Source organism: Melospiza georgiana, chromosome 4 (genome assembly GCF_028018845.1).
Source record: "Melospiza georgiana isolate bMelGeo1 chromosome 4, bMelGeo1.pri, whole genome shotgun sequence".
Classification (NCBI taxonomy): domain Eukaryota; kingdom Metazoa; phylum Chordata; class Aves; order Passeriformes; family Passerellidae; genus Melospiza; species Melospiza georgiana.
In genome coordinates, this window is record NC_080433.1 from 69,292,315 (window position 1) to 69,313,988 (window position 21,674).

The 21,674-nt window shown below is 39.1% G+C and overlaps 1 protein-coding gene across 12 annotated transcripts in view; it reads right to left on the bottom strand.

Moving 5' to 3' along the window:
• The window catches only part of MAGI2 (membrane associated guanylate kinase, WW and PDZ domain containing 2), a 701,395-nt gene that overhangs the window by 240,204 nt on the left and 439,517 nt on the right, over nt 1-21,674 (bottom strand). For all 12 annotated transcript variants that reach the window (XM_058021985.1, XM_058021981.1, XM_058021983.1 and 9 more), the window contains one exon: nt 3,679-3,894. In XM_058021985.1, coding sequence (XP_057877968.1) covers nt 3,679-3,894 — 216 coding nt within the window. The remainder of the gene's footprint in view (nt 1-3,678; nt 3,895-21,674) is intronic.

A 21,674-nucleotide genomic window follows, 5' to 3' on the forward strand; every position in this document is an offset into this window, starting at 1 on the left:
GTGTAATAATAAAACAATAAACTCAACATGTTGCCTAGGTCTAGTGCAACTTGCATGGTGATTGATGGCATTGGGACTCTGGTCTTTTGTTCATTCCTAAGGCCTGGAATGATAATTTTGAAACTTTGTCATATCTTATGCCTCAATTAATTTGAGCCTGACAGAACTTCATTCTCTGGGTGCAACTTATTGCTCAAGCACTGTCAGAATAATGCACATACATAAGTATGCTTTCAATGTGAAAGTGATTCTTCTGGAGTTTGGATGATAAACTTCATCAGTCAGCAGTGGAAAGCAAATGTGACATGACCAACACAGTGTCAAAAAAATGATGCTGGTTGTAAAGGAGACCAACTCAATCAGTTGCAGACATTCACAGTGGCAGCAGTAAAAAGTGCTGAATGTCTGACAAGTTTCTGGTTACTATTTGATCAAGATTCTTTTTACCTATTTGGTCAAAGCATTAGTTTTGCAGAAATCATTAATTTCAACACAGTGTCTGTCAGGAAAGTCTTCTCAGGTGCAATATCTCTCACCCAGTAGTGTGCTCAATTGCACTAAGTGTAAGAAACCCAATATTAAGTCTAGACTTGCCCATCCTAACAGTTAATCTATACATTATGTCTCCCATATGTTTCTTGGCAAATAGTAAAGTTCTTAATTTAATTTTAGTCATTTAAGCTCTTTTGTATCTGTAGGCTGAATTAATAATTCTAAACTGTAGAGGTGATCCCCTAAAATGTGTATCTAAAACAGCTATGATCTCTTACATTGAGACATTTCTTTTTTCTTCTAATTTTATATCAACAGAGCAGAGACAAATAGCTCAAACAAAAAAAGTAAGACATTTAGGCATACAATTTACTAAAGCTGGATGAGATAAATCTCATCTCCCAAATTATACTATTTTGTCCTGAGAGAACTTGATCCAGGATGAAGAGTACTCCATCCTAAAAGGGCCAAAAGCCAAAGCACTGAGAAGGATTCCTGGTGGCTTTAGGGCTGAGGACAGGTGGCACAAATCAGAAAGAATAAACATATTGGGCAGACAATTATGGTCACTCTGTCCATACACAACTATCTCAGGGAAATCTGATGGACATGAAGCAAGGCATATGGAAGGTATTTATGAAAAATTGCTAAAGCTCAACACTTGCACAGATTATGCTGACACTGAAAAGCTCCCTGAAAATTCAGACCAAAAGCACAAAAATCTCTGTAAGCACAGATATAACTTAACTGGTCTGATAAGGATGGGTTTCTTTTCTTCAGAATCATCTTAGATCTGTTAATATTTCAACCTCATGGTCCTATGTGTTAGAGAGGTACTTGAGTTGACAGGCTTGGATATGCAGTTAATAAGCCATTAAATTGCTGAGCATCTATAAAAAATGAATCAATGTTTCAGATGTCCCAGGAGCCTTATAATTAATAAAAGCCTCCTCCTGGAAGTGAAGTATTTAAAATAGAACACTCTTTCTAAAAGAATTGGCAATAACAAATGTCCTACCTTTGCTGATTCTTTATAAAAACTAAAATGCTCTCTCCACCAGGAGTTTAAAAATAAATAAATTAATTAAAATATTCTGGTTTTCCTGATTGTTTAAAGACACCAACTGGAAATGCACTGACATTTTAGAGGTGACTAAGCCTCTGTCAGCTCACAGAGAAAATGACTGCGGTAGCAGGGTCTGTGGGAGCCACACTGCCCAACAAAGGCAGCACAGCATGTATGTGCAGAGCTGCTTTGCTACAATCCCCAAAGTCCTCAATCAGTGTAACTGAACAACAAAACACTGCTTATAAACCATGAGAGCCAACACAGGCACTGCTTGTTCTGCTGGCCACGCCAACAGGATTTACTGTGGCGGGGAGAGGAGGGGGAACAGGGGCTGGGCTGTCCTACACCCCTGCTCGTGTATTTCATTCTGTTACACAGCACATGCCAGCGCCGGCCTCTTCTGGGCTGCCTAGCCATTGCTCACACAGAATTTGCCTGGGAGAAGCGCATTATAGGTGTAGAATTCAAGGAAAAACGCGGGTAAATATTGCCTCTTGATCCACTTGGAGCTGAAACATATTGTCCTGGAAATTGCTGCTCAGCCATGGTCTCCTATGTGGCACATTTTGAATAACTACAAAGAATGATCTTTCTAACGATTCCTACAATACACATCAGAGAGCAAATCCTGCCTTTGCCTCTTTCACTGTGGAAGTATCCTGGCAACAGCAGCAGTGCTGATGTTAGGAGCTCCATCCTTTCCTGCTTAGCTGTGTAGGAAGGGCACTCAGTGTCAGAGAGATGCCAACAGATGCAATCTTGTGTGGCAGGGATGAGCAGGGCTTGTGCAGCATGTGGTGGCAGTGGCAAGGGAGCAACACTGCAGCCCTTTGGAGAGCCAAGGGGAAGAACCAGACCCACTCTCACCCCACTGCTCCTGGACACCCCTGGCAGATGGGGATGGGTTCTGCACAGGAATTTTCCTTTATATGTAATGTTAAGCAACAGCTAAGGAAAAGCATGTGGCAAAATCATCCTGGATGGAAACATATCAAATTCAGTATACTTTGTAGTGAGGCGGGAATTAAAACGGTATATATACTTTGCAATATGAAAATCTTTCTACAGAGCATAGATTAGGCAATAGATTTTTTGTTCCACAGTGACCTATACATTTATAGAACTTGCAATATTTCATTTTGTCTTCTCATCTGTGTCATTGTCACTAGACTTCGACTTCAACAGTCTGAGTCTCTAAGTTTGTCAGAAAGGATTCACAGCAATATTTCTCATAAAAATCTGAATTCTTCAATTTTCTTAATGAATGACATCAAAACAATTTCTTAAATTCTATTTCAGGATAAGAATTATTAAGTTCTGTAAAATATTGCCTTAGTGTGAGGTGGACGGGGAAATTGATTACCTGCTTCAGAATAGGCAGGAGTTCCTTCACTCAAGATACCAGTCAGTACCCAGAACCCCTTTTTTTTCTCTGAAGCACTGTGATCCAAGAAGTAAATCAACAATTGTCTTTCAGAGGTCTTTGACATCTGAAACTCTTATCAGCTTTATGCAGGCTCTGAAACATTCCTGAAAAGTGTCCTCCAGATGGTATTGCCGGGTAGGTTTTAATGGCAGTGCCACACCTTTGTTAATATGGTGACTTTAGTCTTGCACTATATTGCTAAGTCTTCATGATAATTTCCAAAATTTCATTTCATAAGGTGCTGAACAATCTTGTGAGTGTCACCATTTGAGAACAACAAGACCCAAAACAGAGACTATTTATCTGAACAAATTGCAGTTCTCTAGACTCCCTCTATAGTCAACAGAGAGGAACAGGCTCTTGTGAATGATTTCCTAACATAGAAATATAAACCAGGTCACAATCCATACTCAGGAAGAAGATATTTTTCTCTTTGGTCTATGAAGAGGGTTCAAAGAGACTAGTTCAGAGACAGAAATCTTTACAGTAGCTGAGGTAAGTGAGATGACTCCCCAAAATAGAGGTTAAGTAATTATTTTTAGGCTTCAGAGAAATCCTAATATTCAAAATTCCTGCCTTTGCCTCTTGCAAGAACATCCTTACCTGAACATGCATATTCTCACTGCAGAAGGAGGTTACTGAGGACTCTGAATAACAGAAACTCACTGCAAAGTAAGAAGGAAGAACAGACCTGGTGTTACTGTCACGTCATTGCCATTGACCACAGGTCTTTCTTCCTCCTCTTCCTCTGGTGGTTCAATGCCTGTCTTCTCCATGTTGCTCACAGATTTATTCCTTTTTCGTTTGCCTTCAGCCCCTGGAGTGGCCCCTGGGAGGATCTGGTCTGTCACATTTAACAGCAGCGGGGCTGGTTCTGCTGGAGGCTTCGGAGTGCCGTAATAGTTGTCTGCAAACAGAGAAAAGGAATAACACATGAGACTGCAGAAATGCACAGGCTGCTGCTGCTTCTTTTGTCTTACATTAATGTAAGATGTGTGAGGTGGGATCTGGCTCGTCAGCTTAAATAAAGAATAGTTCAAAATGTTTTCTGCAAAATTGAATGTTTACCTTTCCTGAAATGGTAATTAATTTTCTTTGAGGTAACACAAGTCATCCAATCATGCTCACAAACAAGTATCTTATTAACAATTTCTGAAATTGTAACAGGTGAAATTTACATTCCTGCCCAACAAAATATATTTCTGAAACTATAACAGGTTAAGTTTACATTCCTCTCATCCAAATACCTGCCAACCAGAGCCGCTCTCTTATTTCAAATAATTAGTTAGGACAAATTAGTTTTGCAACATTTATGCTACAAAACAAGAGTTTCTTAAGGATCAAAATTATGATGAGAATATTGATTATTTATTATGTTATGTCATTTTCACTCCCTCAAATAATCTCACTTGCTTCGAAAGTAAATAATCATCCAATGATTCAGAGATTTGCAGTTTTTAGTAACACTTTCACTATCTTGTTTTTCATATTTGTCAAATCTTTGCTGTTCACAATTTCCAAATTTGTAATAGTTAATGCTAATATATTTTCAAAGAAACCTTTGAAAATAAGATTGAAACCTTATGCTTTAGGGTTTAACATTATCTCCAAGTACTAAGGAATTCTGAGAAGACTTAAGGTGGCTGACAGATTACCCTCTATTTGTGTCTCCTGAAATTTCTGGCAACTTCCTCTGAGTCATATACTTTCTGTCACAAGGATTATTAGATTAGATGGACCACAGCCCCATCTTATCTATCAATACTTGTATGCTTGCATTTTTAGCACATCTGATCTCAAAATTAGTGTCTTGCTGGTACCACAAATTTTTCATTAAAAATATGGTTAAAATAGATCAGTAAAACAATTAATAATATTTTAAAAAGCATGTACTTTCTAGAAAGAAACATAATAGTATGACAATATTAAGACAATATGACAATATTATTGTAACCACATATAAGCATGACAAGAATAAATGCATTAAAATATATATGTTATACATGCACAATAAACCATCATAAAATACATTTTGCAGGCAGAGTAAAAATTATTATTGGCACTTGTGTTTCCAAAGACTCACTATGTTCAGCCACATGACCAACTCAATACAGGTAAGTAATTGAACAGCCTTGAAACTACTGAATACTCAATAAAATTTTCACAGCAGTTTAGCAAAACAACACTAATAACAGATGTTTCTGTAATTGTAACACACTGTAAAAATGTACTGTGTTAAATGACACTCATAGTGACTCTGGACTTAGGCACGTTTGAATAAAACTTTGACTCACTGCAGATTTTCTTAGGGTTTTGTGAGATGGCAGCAGGTTTAACCCAGCAGGGCAATGAGAGGGGGCTCTGAGGGGGTGACAGGGGGAGCTCTCTGCCTGCCAGGGTCAAAGCAGGGGAGCAGCATTTGGGGTCCCAGGGGCACGAAGGAAACCTACACTGACCCACTAACAGAGACTGTGCCTCCAGAAAATGTCAAGACCAGATCTGCTTGCAGTCAAATTTCTATGCTCTGACAGTCCAGGCTGCTTTGAGAACATCTGAAAACCAACAGAGCTCAGTTGGAAGTTTACTTTTGTACTGCTCTAAGATAATGTCACCTTTATTGGTGAGACTGTGTGTCTGTAATATCCCATACTTTGAAAAATGGATTCCTCAATTTAAAAATCTCCCTGGCCTAAGCCCTTTCACCAGTTTTAATCAGTGCCTCAGAGGCCTTAAGCTTGACAAAACTCGTCAAATATGCACTGATTTCCACTGATTCCATAAATATCAGACCTATCCCAGGGATATTGTACTAGTGCGACACAAAGTGTGAAACTCAAGTGCAGTACCTTGGCTTTTTTTTCCTTTGTTCTTAGTTCTGTCATTTTCATACAAAATTGAGTGCAGTAATAATTAGCAGTAATGCTAATATCCTGAATAGTAGATGAGGTGTTTTAACTGAAGGATGCTCTCATGTTATTTCAAAATATTAGACACTTTTTCACTTTGAGTGACTGTATGCATTTGTGAGAGACAGAGATAAAATTCATACACACAAAAAAATCTATGAATATCGCATACATAAAAATGTAACAAAAAATTTGCAGATATAAGATCGGGGGCCAAAGAGGATTTAACTCATATTTCAAATTGAAAATACTGTATAATTTCCTACTTCTGTCCCACAACATAAAACTTTATGATCCAGTAACCACTGATTTAAAAGTGAGTTTAAAATCATTTATTGCTAGCTAATTATTGATCTATATTTTTAATTCAAAAATATACAGAAACAATGGAAATAAAAATAAGAAACTATACACATTCTGATACAATCAATGTGTCAATATAAAATTAGTTAAACTCCAATGGAAAAAAATATATAGAGTGAGATATCCAGCTATTTAAATGAAGGAGCAATGCTCCATTACAGAAAAATTAGCATCAACTTAAACTGTATCTTTTACGAAGAAGAGATTCTCAGTGTCTTGAAATTCCTTACATAAGACTTGGGAGATTAGAGATGATGGAAGACACTCACAAAACCTTGGCAAATGTCATATCTAAGCATAATATAAAGACTAAATGTTTGAAAAACGTAACTTTTGTTGCCATTAAATTTTGAAAATCTCTGATCTCTTTTTCATCTTCCCCGAGCAAAGGGGAGGGTTCAATAGGCTACTGTTGAAACACTGATCATAAGGTACTGAAATCCATTTCCCTGTAGGTAAAAAAAGGAACGCCAAATAAACAATTTCAACTGTAGTTAAGTTTTTAAAAGGAATTATTAAAAAGAAAAACAAAAAGAAAAACAAAAAGAAAAAAAAAAAGAGAAAAAAGTAAAAAGAAGAAAGTGTTCTAGAAGAAAACATATATCTCATGCTCATTGGCAATGAGAAATACCAGCAGTTAGGAGTTTTTTTAAAAAAATGAATGGAGCACAAAACAGACAACACCTTTATAGCACCATACAAAATCACATAATATCCTTTCTTTTGTATACTGCCTGCTGTTCTGGTACTTGCCTCTCAAAAATTACATGGGAGAACTAAAGAAGGGCAATTAAAGCTTGGAACTGTTAAAATTGATTTTGAGTTCTCAGCTTGGAAATGGGACAACTGAAGGGGGATATGGCAGATACGTATAAAAACAGGACAACCCTGGGAAAGTGCCTAGAAAATCAATGAATGGAGGCTTAGCTTCCCACTACTTGAGGACAAGAGGATACCCAATGAAATTAGCAGGTTTAAAACAAGCAAAAGAAGTGTTTTTTTACACAGCATAAGAGAATAGTGGCATTCACTGTGAGATGCTGCCAGCATCATAAGTGCAGTCAAAAAGCAATTATACAAAGTCATAGAAGGAAAAAAAGGCCATGAAAGCCTATTAAATGTAAAGGTACAAATTCTCAATCAAGAGTTCCATACAATCAGATCGGTAGAGTGCAGAATGTAACTCTGCATGCCTTCCCTCTTCTTGCATTTTATGCCTTAACATCTCACAGGTCCCTTCCAATCCAGGTGATTCTGTCATCCACCAAGGGGCAGTAGTAAAGACATTTTCCCTCCATTTGACTAAGTGCAGCTGCTCTATTACTCAGGTTCCTCCTTGTACTCAGAGAAATGTCTGTGTACTCACCTGCCACCCCTGCACAGTCAAGAGGTCAGTTTAAGCCTAAGTGAAGCTCTTTGTGCTGGCCCCGAATCAAAGCCTCGGTGCAGGCAGGCGGTGCAGAGAAAGCCCCTCTGCTGAATCCATCTGGCTGCTGCTCCTGATTGCTTCAGTGCTTCCAGCTGCTTCTGAGTGCAGCTGAGCACTGGAGAGGGTCTGGCCTAACCTATTTGACTTGGCTGCCAAAGCAGCTTGGGAGCCATGGCATAGTGACAATTACCAAGCGTCCCTTGCCACCCCCGAGCTGCATGAACCCAGTCAGCACCCTGATTCTACAAGGAAGAGTCAGACAAATTGATGGGTAGGCTTGCTCTGATGACAGAAGCCAGATCAGAAAGTCAGAAAGTCACAAGAAGCAGAAAAGTGAGGAAATAAGGAGGAGGAAACAGCTTATTTTTTTCCTTAACTTTAGTTCACCTATGTCATGATGTAGTAAGACTTTTATTTTATTGATGAAATGTTTGATGGTGAAGCAATATCCTAACTTGCTTCCTGAGAAAAGGTAAGCCTTTGAGGATGAAAAAAAGACAGAGCACTTGGGTGGTAGCAAAGAAGCAGAAAAATCCTCATGCTGAAATGATAACAAGCCTCAGATATACTGACAGTGCCTAAACTGATGTGCTCAACACCCAGTGATGCCAGCTACTGGGCACAGTTATAAACGTGTCCCAAACGTGCTCTCCTTTGTGCTCCATTGCAGGGACTGACCTGCATGCACTTTCCTCTCCTGACCTTCCCAGTCCCTGTCCCTTTCCTTTCGTGAGGAAAGGCCCAAAACGCAGCATAGAGTGGACACCTCCTCTTGCCATCCTTCTGGACAGAGAAGGGAGAGGAAGGGCTTTGTGCCCGGTCTGCACAAAGGAGCTCCTCATCCTCCAGGCTCCTTTAGCTCCTGGGCCAGGCCAGCCTGGGCCATCAGGTTGTGGAGAAAGGGGACCATTGCTGAGAGCACCCTTGGCTCCTGAAGCTCCCCCGATCTCACATAAGGAATTAAAAACTCTAGTTTAAAAATGTATCATGAAAAGTTAAATTAGTGATGAGGAATTAGGAAATTATAGTAAAAATGAACAACCAGACAGAAAACAAGAGGTGTGCCAGAGCCAGAAGCTTTTAGGATGAATGCTCCCAGCTGTGGTGTGACTCACATTCTGAGCCCAGAGCACAGACACATTCCTTTTCACACTTATTTTTAGAGTGAGATGAAACAATACCCAGATACAAATACACACCTGCCTCTGCTTATTCAGCACCCTCATTTGGATTGATCTGTCTTTTTTGTTTATACAGCTTTGAATTGCTGAAGTATCAGTCAAAATTGTGTGAGTCAGCCACAACTCTAGGAAATGAAAGACAAACCTTATTTTTTCAGTTATGAGAACAACTGCAAATGTTATGACGAATGTTAAAGCCCTACATATTTGCTTTTGTGATCACTGACTACTGATAATAAACTAAGGGGAAGTACTCTGAAGCCTAATTGCTGCCTAGATTTGAGTTACATTTGATATTTTAACGGTTCACAAATATATATGGAAATGTAATAGATTCCAATAGTATAGAGAGTTTCAGGTAGGCAGAAATTAGCTTAATTTTAAATAAAAATAATAATGTGAACAAATATGAATATTTTATAATTTGATTAAAAGAAGATGGCTGAATTTATTTATGACTAGAAGCCAACTGCATTCCACAAGAAGCATCTGTTCATGATTTATGTCTGTTTATAATCAGTATCCAGACAAAGACTGGTGACAACTGGTGTCCCTCAGGGGTCCATACTGGGAAAAATAGTGTTTAATATCTTCATCAGTGACACCAGCAGTGGGACTGTGTGTACTCCCAGCACGTTTGCAGATGACACCAAGCTGAGTGGTTTGGTTGGTGCACCTGAAAAACAGGAAGCCATCCAAAGGGATTTGGAGAAGCTCCAGAAGTGGGCCCACGGGAATCTCATGAGGTTTAACAAGACCACCTGCAAGGGGCTGCACCTGGGGTGGGACAGCCCCAAAGTCAGCACAGGTGGGGCACGAGCAGATCAGGAGAAGCCCTGCCAAGAAGGACCTGGAGGTGCTGCTGGGAGAAAACCTGGACATGAGCTGGCAATGAGCACTCACAGCCCAGGAAACCAACTGCACCCTGGGCTGCATCCAAAGCAGCGTGGCCAGCTAGAGGGAGGGGATCCTGTCCCTCTGCTCTGCTGTCCTCAGACCAGGCCTGCAGTGCTGCCTCCACCTCTGGGATCCTTGGCACAAGAAAGACATGGACCTGTTGGAGCAAGTCCAGAGCAGAGACACCAAAATGATGCACCACTCCTGCGAGGACAGGCTGAGAGCTGGGTTTGTTCAGCCTGGAGAAGAGAGGACTCCAGGGAGACCTCATTGTGGCCAGCCAGTACCTAAAGGAGGCTTAAAAGGATGGCCTTTTAGAAAAACCTGTTGCAAATGTTAGGTCATGTGAAATTGCACCTGCCTAAGCAGTATATGATAAATGATATAATTGCTAGATGTGATGATTGTTTAGTAATTAAATATAATTATTGTTTAATCGTAAGAAGAATAATGAAAAACTATGTTAGAAGTTTGAGGGAGATCACGGGAAGCCCATGCTTGGCTGAAATCTACATATACAATAGAACAATATAATTTTAATAATTAACACAAAAGTTATATAACGATAGAATATAAAAACACGTTCATCCCGAACCCATGTTGGAGTCAGATTTGGGTTTGTACCCCTGACACCCAGAGCTCTTCAATAAAAGCACCTGCATATGATCATTCTCATGATTATGCGCTTCTGAATGCTAACATGAGGAACCTGATCTAGCTGAAGATGTCCCTGCTCATCGAAGGGGGTTGGACCATCCTTTCCAACTCAAACTATTCCATGAGTCTATGAAAATCAATGATCTTTTCAAAACAAGGTATTTAATTTTTTTTTAACTTAACCTGCTTTGGAGTCTGCACATTAACTATTATGGTCTACATTCACTCTATCTGGCTCTAAGTGTTTAATTGATGGAGTATTTAATTGGAATTAAGTAAAGCAATCATCTTCCAGGAAGTGCCAAAAAAAAAAAAAAATCTCCTTCTATAATGACCCCCAGCCTGCAAGCCCTGGGACATCAAGCTGATATCTGCAACTCTCCACACCCTGTGCACTCTTGGCATGTAAGTTTAAGTGTAGCTTTCTGTTAACCTCCAGAAGACAGCAAGAAAACAAGCTCACTGTTTTGGTATCTTTTAGGGCAGGCCCAACACACTGGCAGTGTAACCAGCAGGGTAAGACCATGTGAGGTTGGTAGTCTTTCAAATTTTGTGTGAAGTTTTCCTGGACAACATATCCCAGGAAGACGTGTTGCAGACACCCTCTTTGAAGGATTTGATATTAAACCATTGAATTGTTAAGACTGGAAGAACCTCTAAGGTCATCAATGTAATTGGTAACACAGCACTGCCATGTTCACCTCTAACCATCTCCCTGGGTGCCACAACTAAAAGTTTATTGAACATTTTCAGGGATGGTGATTCAAACACTTTCCTGAGCATCATTTGTGTGCAATAGATGTCAAAGACAGGAAGGAATTCTTAAATGCATGTTCTGTGAACTTCCACGAACCAAGCACGTGGTATCACTAGGCTTTCCTTTCACCATGCACACACATCACTTTGCCATAGAGGTATGTCCAATCAATTGCCATCTGCTTGTGAAGTCACTTTATTCTAACATTTCTGATCATCTGTATATCTGATTTAGAGCATTTTTTGGTACGCCAGCTTTGCTCTCCAGTAAAACCACACAAGTATAGAATATTCTAAAACTGAAAAATCCACTTCTCTATTTTCTTACAACCATCTTATAAAATTCCTAAAGAGGAAGAGTACGTAGACTTTGTTAAAATAAAATTAGTGATGTATTTTAACAAAATCCAAGACAATTACCACCTCCTTAAGGAAGTCTAGCAAACTTCTTTTCACCCACTCACCCTGAGTAATTTATTTTGACGGGTGACTATACTATAATTAAGGCCTTTTTTTAATCATTGCTGTAAGGTTGGGTGAGTAGATTTTGTTCTTGGGTTCATACATTTTCATGATGGTTTTGCAAAGCTGCTTGATGGATTGAAGTTGCAGAACTCTTACCGTGACTCCAAAGAAAGCGGAATTAAAAAATGAAGCCTTCCGAAACATTTAGATTGTAGATTTACATTGGTATTATTTTTACTCATGGACTTGTGCCATTAAAATGGCAAAGAAATAGGAAAAGTTGTAGTTCAGATCTCCCAGAATTTAGGGGAAAAAAAAGTTAGTAAATATAGATTCACAATTATGTTTTTAAACAGCAGCTTTTAACTTCTATTGTGTTCTCAGAAATATTTACAAGAAAAGTTACACTTTTACTGTGATCTTTATGGCTACTTTTAGTTTCTTTTAGACAGAAGACCGAAGATCCTGAAAATGTCTTTGCTCTTCTTTTACTAACTAAGCCTTTGAATCCAGATTTCTTAGTTCTCTGAGCCTTGCTGTTAAATTAAAGTCTGAATTAAAAATAAAGATTAAAATTTATTTACTTTGGGAGTGCTGTCTGAATGAGTAACACATGATACACAGAACTAATTCCGTGCTTGCTGGATATCAACATCCCCAGGGCTACTTGTTACACAGTCTGTTTTTTCTCCCCTTTCTATTTCCTAACTGCATCGGGCTTCAGCTACAAATCAAGTTACTTGAAAGAAATACTTTCTGGACATCCCAGGATTGTGCTGGAACAGAGGGGTCAGAGTCATTGCCTGTGCATTCCCAAGAAACACCTCAGCATTTTCTGGCAGGGGCTATCCAGCTGTTTCCCAGGGGCAGGGGGATATTTGATGCTTTGTGCTGCTGCGCCTCTTCCCCAGGCTGAATTCTCGTTTGGGTTGGTCTCTGCAGCTTCTGGTGACAGACATTAGGCAATATGTTAACTTCTGTGTCAAGTAATGACATTTTAATAACTGGCTTCGGGATTGTCTATTCATCTACATTAAAATTAAGTCACTAATTATAGCTGTGGATTTTTGCCCAAGAGTGTTCTGGCCCCCAGTGAATGCAATAGCAGAGGAAGTTTCTAAATTCATAAATACAGAGATGGAGACAAGATGGGCTGTCAAAGCTTCCAACGTGACAAAACTGCTGTTCTCTTGCTGTTGGACACCAACTGTCCTCAATAAAAGGATCTCTTTTCCATCCATACAGACTGGGACAGACTTTATAAGTAAGGAAGTACAAGTTTGGTTTTTATTTCTTAATTGGCATTTTTCAAGATAAATATCAGTAGCAAATGAATTTCAATAACAACAAGATGGTGACAGAGTACACCAGATATGCACAGGGCATGGTCTGATTTTGAAAATTTTTAAGGCCCCCAAATTAAAGCATATATAAGCTAGTTCTCATTTTTAAAAATATATTTTCCTCAGAGACATCACTTCACAATTTAATGTATTTCAGAGAGCTCAAACTTCTAAGTTTTCTTCATCGCTGTTTCCATAATTCCATTTTACATAGCTGCTTTTCCTTTTAATGACTCTTTTTTTCCTCCCACCTTTTAAATACTAGGGTGCTTTTATCCTATAAATACTCTGCATTCCTTACATTTTGCTAATTAATCTTTTAGCTGATTGCCCATCTACAAATTCTGGCACATATGCAAGATTAATCCCTAAAGCTCTGTGTAAGAGTACAAGGAGCAAGAAGACAACAATTTCACCTTTATAAAATCGGGTGATTTTAAAAACAGCCCAGACTGTTTTCATCATCCCTTTAATTTCTACCAAGACCAAACCATGTGAACAGATAAAATTCTCTTGAGCACCGAATCTCTCACAGTTGGGAAATAACCGTTCTCCTGTCAGATGTGGGAATCCCAGGGGTTGAAGGTGTAAATACCTTTCAGATAAAGTAACTATAAACCATCCTGTGTTAAGCCCAGGTGGAGGTGGCTGCACAGAGGGAACTGTCTTGCTTTAAGATTCCTCTAAGATTAAGGTCCTGACCTTATTTCTCCCAAATATTCTTCAAGTTTGTATTTCTTTCTGAGGAGCAGAACACATCAGTTTTAGATAATGGCCTAGGAGAGAGAGGACTGCTTATCAGATGCAGCAGAGTGCTCCACACACAGCAAATCATCACACATCTCCCAACCACCAGCAAATATGAAATGACTTTCAACTTTCATAATTTGATCTTCTGCTGAGCACAGTGTACCAGAAGTGAAAAATCTAGACAGACCTGACAGACCTCTTGAAAAGGCCACTCCTACATATTTCAGGAAAACCATGGACAAAGAGAGAGGATTGAATAGTTAATACAAAATGGAATTTGGACTTCAAAAGTAGGAATCACAAAGGTGCAAATGCAGACTATTGGAAAAAGACTATGCAAGAATACAGCTTGATAAATATATTAGTAACTGTTTTATGGTGTTCTGCACACTTTAAAGCAATTCTGTCATCTGACCTCATCTTCAAAAAAGTAGTATAATCTGAAACCTCTGCTTTTCTAGAAAAGAAACATGGTTCAATTCCTAAACAGTGTGTTCTTTGCTGCAGCTAAGCACAGATACCAAGCTACTTTTCCCCACCGCACTTATAATTTTTATTGTGAGTTGTCTGAAGGGGACCCTTGAGTAATCACCTGTCCCTAAATGTGTATGATCCCTAAGTGATGTAGAGAGTGGGGTTTTAGCTAATTTCACTTTTCCTGCTGAGAAGTCCAGTATCTACAATAATGAACTCTCTTCCCCCATCTGCACTGGTAGTGAGTTTAGATGAGATTAATTGACTTCTGGAAGTGTCCATGGGTTTTGGCTGTTACTTTAAAAGAAGGTACAGACACCTTTACTAATGTTAGAGGTCATGATTCAGACCCTTAATTTTCAAGGTCCCAACACATTAAATCACGCTATTGCTTTCTTCCTTCATTTAAAGAATTAGGCTAAGCAAAGCTAAAAAAAAAAGATTTTCTGCTTCCCTTTGTATATTTTATATATTATGGCTAAGATTTTTGTAGAAGTAAAAATCCTGTGCCATATTAGAGAACAGCTTGGAGCAGAGTCCCTCCCTTTTGACAGTAGTGCCTACATGGTTTTACACCCTTACAAATTATCTGGAAAGATGAGAAAAGTCTAAGAATATTTCTAGACAAAATTTCATCTAGTTCAGTCTGGGCCACAGAAATGAATGCTTTTGAAGGTTCAGAAGGCTTAAAAAAGAGAAAAAAAAATAAGTCTTGGGGAAGTTATTATGTTAGGTGAAATTTATTACTGATTAATGCAAATCAGAGAGCTATTTTGTTGCAAATTACTATTCTTTCTAGAGTGATACTGGCAGTGCTGCAGACATCTCACTGTATAGTAGCAGCTTCCTTCTGCTAAATAATAAGCAAAGTTAGAATCATTTACTGAACTAAAGGAATCAAATGTCATGCAGTGCTCATCACGTGGTTAAGAACATTATTGTATGCAGCACTGGCGTAGACTTGTTTAAGGAAAAAAAGCTCCAGAAAGAAAGGATGTTCTAACAAAAGCAAGTAAAATTATAAGCTTCCTATAATAAAAATAAAATGCATTTCAGTTGTACAAATTAACCATATTTCTGTAGAAGGTGGTATGAAGGAAAGGATGTGCCAAGTTTTTCAGATGAAGTTTTGTTTAAAAAATGGGGATGAATTTCAAGAACATAGAATCACTACGCTAGAAGTTTCTGAGAGATTACCCGTATGTTAAATCAATTCACACTTACCACAGATCTATCTGAAAATGCCATGTGTAGGGCTAGGTGAAGTTTATTTGAAAATGATACTGCAGAGGTCTTACAGTCATGAGAATTGTGTGATCTGTCTTTTGCCTGACACAAGAAGCTGGATTAATGCCCCCACCCCAGGTTTTTTCACTACTGTGTCTCCTTTTTCTTTTCTTTTTTTTTTTTTTTTATCATAGGACTTTAAACTTATTTTCAAAACTCTGTTTATAGACACCTTATACATTTTCAGAGTGGCATTTTCTCTGTGTTATAGCTGGAAATCTGTCTCCAACTGCCTTGACAACCTTGTGAAGATACTCTAGACTTAATTTCATTTGACAGTTTCTTCAAACCTGAGGAAAAAAGAGATCCCTGTAGTCAATCAGTTCTTTTATTCGTTTATTCAGGCTGCTACCAGAGAAAGTTGTCTTGCCAATTGGAGAGGTATGTAGGGAATCCTTTCTTTTTGTGCCTAAAAAGCCTCTGCAGGTTGTCCTGGATAGTCATCTTGCACAACATGAATAAATCAGATGGTCCCTATTGGCCTTTCCTTAAGGAGTTGTCAGAATAAATAAAAATACTTTTCAAAGACTCACAGTGATTCCAGGTACAAAAAAATAAACAAATTTAAAAAAAAAAAAAAACACCCCAGAAAAAACTGCATAAATTCTGCGTTCATCAACAGATTATTTTGCCATATTAGTGAGAATCATCAGGTGGTTTTTAAAGTAATTTCAAATTATAAAGCCAAAATACTAAACCATAACTGACACTTAATGGATGCTCTGTGTTCCCTGTTTTCCTTAAAGCCAATGGGATATCTCTTTCTACAGTGGTATTTTTTACCTCACTATTCTGTCCACCACCTTGCTCCTGAGATGGCTGAGATACAGAGCTTTACCTTTCTCATATGAGTTTTAATCCATAACTTTACTGCCAGTGAGGTCTTGTGCTACAAAAACACATTTTAGCTCCTCCAGAGCTCAGTTACTGCATAAAGATCTATGATGAGGCAATCCACAATCCCAAGAACCTGTCCTAAAACCACACAACCTACCAGTGTTAAAACACAACTTTAAGCCAGGAAGAAAAAAGAAGGTTTAAAAACTAATTATTTTTTAACCATTCAGAAAATTTCTGATTAGATACAAACTAAGAGATATTAAGGAATGGAGTAATTGATATTGCCTGGGGTGAGTTTATCACACATTAGTAGAAAAAAAGAAACCAAAAACAGGGAGTTTTGAAGTTGGTAAAAAAAAAAAATCTTGATCACGCTTGATGAGTCTTTTCTCCCAGTTCTTGCTCCTAAGCTGTATAATGAGGCATTCTGGCATGCTCTTCTTCAGGCCCCACAAATTACAAACTTCACAATGTCATTGTCCCGAAAGAAGGAACGGAGGGTCACCTCCATTCAGGAGCTAAGCCACCACTGGGAGGGCAAGGTGAGACATTAAATAAACCCTGACCTTCCACTGATTCTCACTGGACATGCGACAAACAAGAAAGTGGCCAGAGGGTGTAAAGAAAATGTCATAACCACCATCAGAGCCTGGACATTTTGCCATTTATCCAACTTGTATCGCTCAATCTCTGAGTGTGGATAGGACTGCTGGGGAAGTGGGGTAAAACCAGGTGCTTTCCACTCATTTACTGACTCTGACAGAATTTAGGCACTTTGGACACTTTGGTCCCAAGATCATGGAGGTCTCTGCATGCCCAGTACTGCCCAGCTGCAAGTGCTGACTAAATTAAGTCTGATCGGAGTTGATGGTGGCAATGTTGCCCTTCATTTACAATAGAAACGTTGTTTAAAACAGTGAGATTTGTAGATCCATCTGACCAAACGCAGAAAGAGCATTGTAAAAAGATGAAGAGTTTTCATTTTGTCTCTGAAAGATGATCTCAAATAACTGCCTGAAGGCCATTAGACAAATAATTAAAGACAGAAGTAAAGTAAATGAGTTGCTATTCACCAGGTTGACTGTGGGGGAAAAAAAAAAAAAAGGGTAGCTGAAAAATCTGTACTCTTTTCATTCTCTGTCAAGGACAGCCAAATGTTTTTGATGTGTGGTCTGCACAGTCATTACAGATTGAAGCCAACATGCACAACTGTCCAAGTGTTTCTTATCTCTCTCTTTCTCATTGACACACTGTGTTGCCCCAGGCTACCTTTTGTTGGCTGTCCTTGTTTTGCCTGCCTGCTTCATTTCTGATCCTAAAATCCTGTTCTGGGGGAAAAGGCTTCTCTACTCTGTCATGGATACCTCTTGACCCTGCCCTGTGAGCCAGCAGAAGCAACAAAGGAAATTAAAAGCATCTGTCCTGTTTGACTTTATTTTTTGAAAACTGCACCTAATAAAAATTCTCTGGTAATACCAAGCACGGGTCTGGTCCTATGAAAAACAAAAGGGTTAGTGCTCTATGGGAAAAAAAAAAAAAAAAAAGAGTTTGGTATGTGTAAATTATTTAGGTAAACTATGCATCTGTGACTGATAGGAATCTTCCAATCTGTAAAATTCTGGTACAACTATGCAAATGCCTCCTGTGAAATAAACATGTCATGATCTCAAATTCTAAGTTTATCAAGTGTTCCAGTGTTTTAATTATAGCTACATCTTTAGAGAAGACCTGTGTTTTCCACTACCTTCATTCCACCATGAAGCTACCCTCTCAAAGATATCAAGGATGTGATTCTCCTTTTGCGTGACCATAAATCAAATACTTCCACTGAAGCTAATGGACTTACTGTGTTATGAAGGAAATGCAAAGTTCAAGCATTTAAAAAGTGCAATTCTGTCAAACAAAGGGATTTTTGTGGTGATCTTTGAGTGATTACTTATGACAAGATTCACTATATTTACTCTTGTAAATGGCAAGTAATTTCTCTTTAATTTTCAGTCTGGACAGCAAATGGTTGGGAAGAGTCACAAAGCAGTAACAACCTTGAACACTTAGGCAACACTTCACATTTCAAACTGCTTCAGAAATGTAAACCAATTAGGCTGTCATTATGATTTATGCTAAGGGAGACAAGAAATATATAAACAAAGTCAAATAGAAATGCAGGGCTCCAAACCACAGTTCTGTGAATGAGAAATCACAGAAAGAGCCTTCCAGGGACTTCCTGGAAAATGGAAGATAAAACTCTGGAGTAGATTGAGTAACAGCTAAGACAATGTAACCCAGTTACTGTTGAATGGTCATGTGTGGAACACAGAACACATAAATACACCATTTGTCTAAATAAACATTATCAGCTTCATCTCACAAATAACTATCGTTCATTAGCTCATTAGTGAATTTCTTGAGATGTCTTATTTACAATGCAATTACCCCTGGCAGATCTGTCTAAACTGATAACCAAAGGGCAATTAAAATCAGAACCCAGGCCAGACCATTAGATGGTTTAAAGAGTAATACCTATGCTATTGGTTCCTTTTAGAAGTACATTGTTAACATCAGGAGCATAAATGTTAATTACAGTAATGACTTCATTCACCAATTTCTTTTCTACAAGGCCATTTGCATCAGAATTCAGCTCCTCTGTTTGAAAGGGCGAGTTCTTTTTAATTAGGACAGCTACTCCATTGGTACTAGTAATAAATGAGAGGAGAGATCAAGGTCTCACCACCAGGATTTTTTCCACTTTTTTGTTTCTGTGTAAAGAAAAAAAAGAAAAAAGCTCCAGTTTTAGACAGAAAAAACCTAAAGTCTTTATTCTTATAATGTTAATGGAGATATTTTACAAACATTTATTTGCAGCCCAGATATTCTCATACCATCATTTTTGAGATAAATTTTCCTCCCTGCATGTTTCACTAGGTAGACCAGCAGCTTTAGGTCATTTCTGTTCCACTGGATCACCTCCCCTAAGGCAGGGGTCTGTGCCAGAGTGAGACTAGTTAAGAAAAAGTGTCAAAGACTATTTAATTTCAAGCCTTCTGTGCTGCTGTGCATCTCCCACTCTCCGATCATGCTCTGACCCTGTCGAGGCACACACGTGCAGCTGGGAGAGGATTGGCAACAGCAGTGCCCAGTGCCCTGCCTGGTGCTGACCCGAGCTCCACAGCAAGGGCTCTGAGCCCAGCCTGCACACATCACAGCAGGGACAAAGCAGCAAGAAAGTGTAGGCTGAGGAGACAGAGAGAGGAACACATGACTGCACTCACAGGGCAGGAGAGATTTCTCCTCATCACTCTTAGCCTAGACTGGCAAAACCTCATGGACTTCCACAAGGCCACTGCCACTTTTCCTTCCTTAAACGTTGGCATACATTACTGCAGAATGGGTTGGATTCTAAGGAGTTAATTCTTGGCAATATTAAATCTGGCAGGGCACCTGCGTGCACTGGGCATACGCCCTTACAGCATTAGCGGCCAAGGATGGTCCTGAGTCAAGAAGGGGCTGCAGATACATGGTTACTTCACATGCCAGAGCAGCAGAGAGCAAAGGCTGAACTTCATGTTCTCAGAGCCTCTGAAGCAATGCATTTCTGTAGGTTCTGAGACCCACATTTCACATTCCTATCCCCAAAGGGGCAAAGAACAAGAAGGTACAGACATGACTGGGAGTAGACATGGGCACCAGTCTTCAGCTGGTTTTGCTGGGTACAAGCTCCTTCTGGACTCTAGTGCCAGCCTACGAGCTTGTGGGCAAAATGTGTGTGCTGAATCACGAGGCACATTCCTCTACAGAAAGTAATAACGGGCAGATAGATAATGATACTCTGTGGAGCAACCTGCATTGTCTCTTAGCATCCATAAAGATGGCAACTTGTGCAGCCAGAGACATGCTCAAGTATTTACATTTACATGCACACAACAGTAACATCATGCTCAGGCAAGGTTTCTCATACACTGATATGAGAGAGAGTCATATATTACTAGGTCACTAAGAGTTACCAGTGGGAATATGCAAGGGCCCTCAAAGAACAACTGATTTGGGCAATACCAACAATCCCTTCCTAAGATTAAACACTGGAAGGAACTGTCTTAGTCTGATGTAGACCCAGAACAGCATTGCTAAAATCAATGTCTTTAATCCTATAAATGAAAGCCAAGAAGATTAAATAGTATCATATGTCTAAAATCAGTATACTCCTTGTACATAGTTAACACTTGGTCCTACTTGTTCATACTAAACACCGTTACAGAGGGCTAAAATTGCAAAATTAATAACTTCAGTTCTAAAGAGTTTTGATGTTATTGTGGCCAGCTGATACCACTGAACTTGACTCAGTATTTCTAAATAGAAAAATTTAAGGATCTGCAAATTTGCCAGGTTGAAGCTACATCACTGCAATGAGAGGTTGATGCAGACATTTTCCATGTTAGAAGGGCAATACATAAATTACAACCAAAATTTATATTAAATCAAAGGAATATGTCGCCACCAGTAGAAAATAAGTCAACAGTGTAAGCCTTGCTATTAATGGTTCACAGTGTCAGAAGATCAAAGGTGACCCAGGCATGGAGAATGCACAAGAATTTGATCCTCAGACAGATGATCACTGAGCAGGCTGCAAGGAAAAACTTACAGAGCTACTGTCAGTTCTGATTTTTAAGCTGGATGTTCCACATTAAAAATGTCATTCAGAATGATCCTAAAACTTGCTGCTGTGTGCCATTAGTTCAAGTGCTGTGTTAACAGTACTGCATTAACATCAGTGCCTCTCTAGTACAAAGTTTTGTGCAACAAAATTATAACAAATAACATTTGGAAATGCTGAGTTTCCATGCACATTTTCTGTTCAGAAGAACTAATGATGTCATTGTCACTATATTCACCAACCTTGCTGAACAAGACCTATTTTTGTGTGAAGTTCTCAAAATAGCTTTTAAACTGCAGCAGTGTTGGAAGTTGGAATAAATCCAAGACTTGTGAAAGTTGTACTGATGCCCCTCATCATTGCCCTGTTATGGACCATCGTCCTTATGGACGGATAATTCTCTCTAGTGCTCCTAGCTGAATTTGTGTGAAGCAGACCAGAGGGCTGTTGAGTACAGCCTGCTCTTCTGGCAGACAAATGGGAGCCACAGGAAAGAGAGGGATGGGAGAAAGCAGCAGTGAGTGGCCACATTGGCCAGTTCTCCACCAGCTGGTGCTGGGCGGGATGTCTGTCAATGCCCCAACAATGGAGTGAGATCCAGCTGCCACACTGACATAATGAATCCAACTCAAACACTGCATACTAAAGTATGTAAGGATCTTTTAACACATTAAAAAAACTTTTTTTGGCC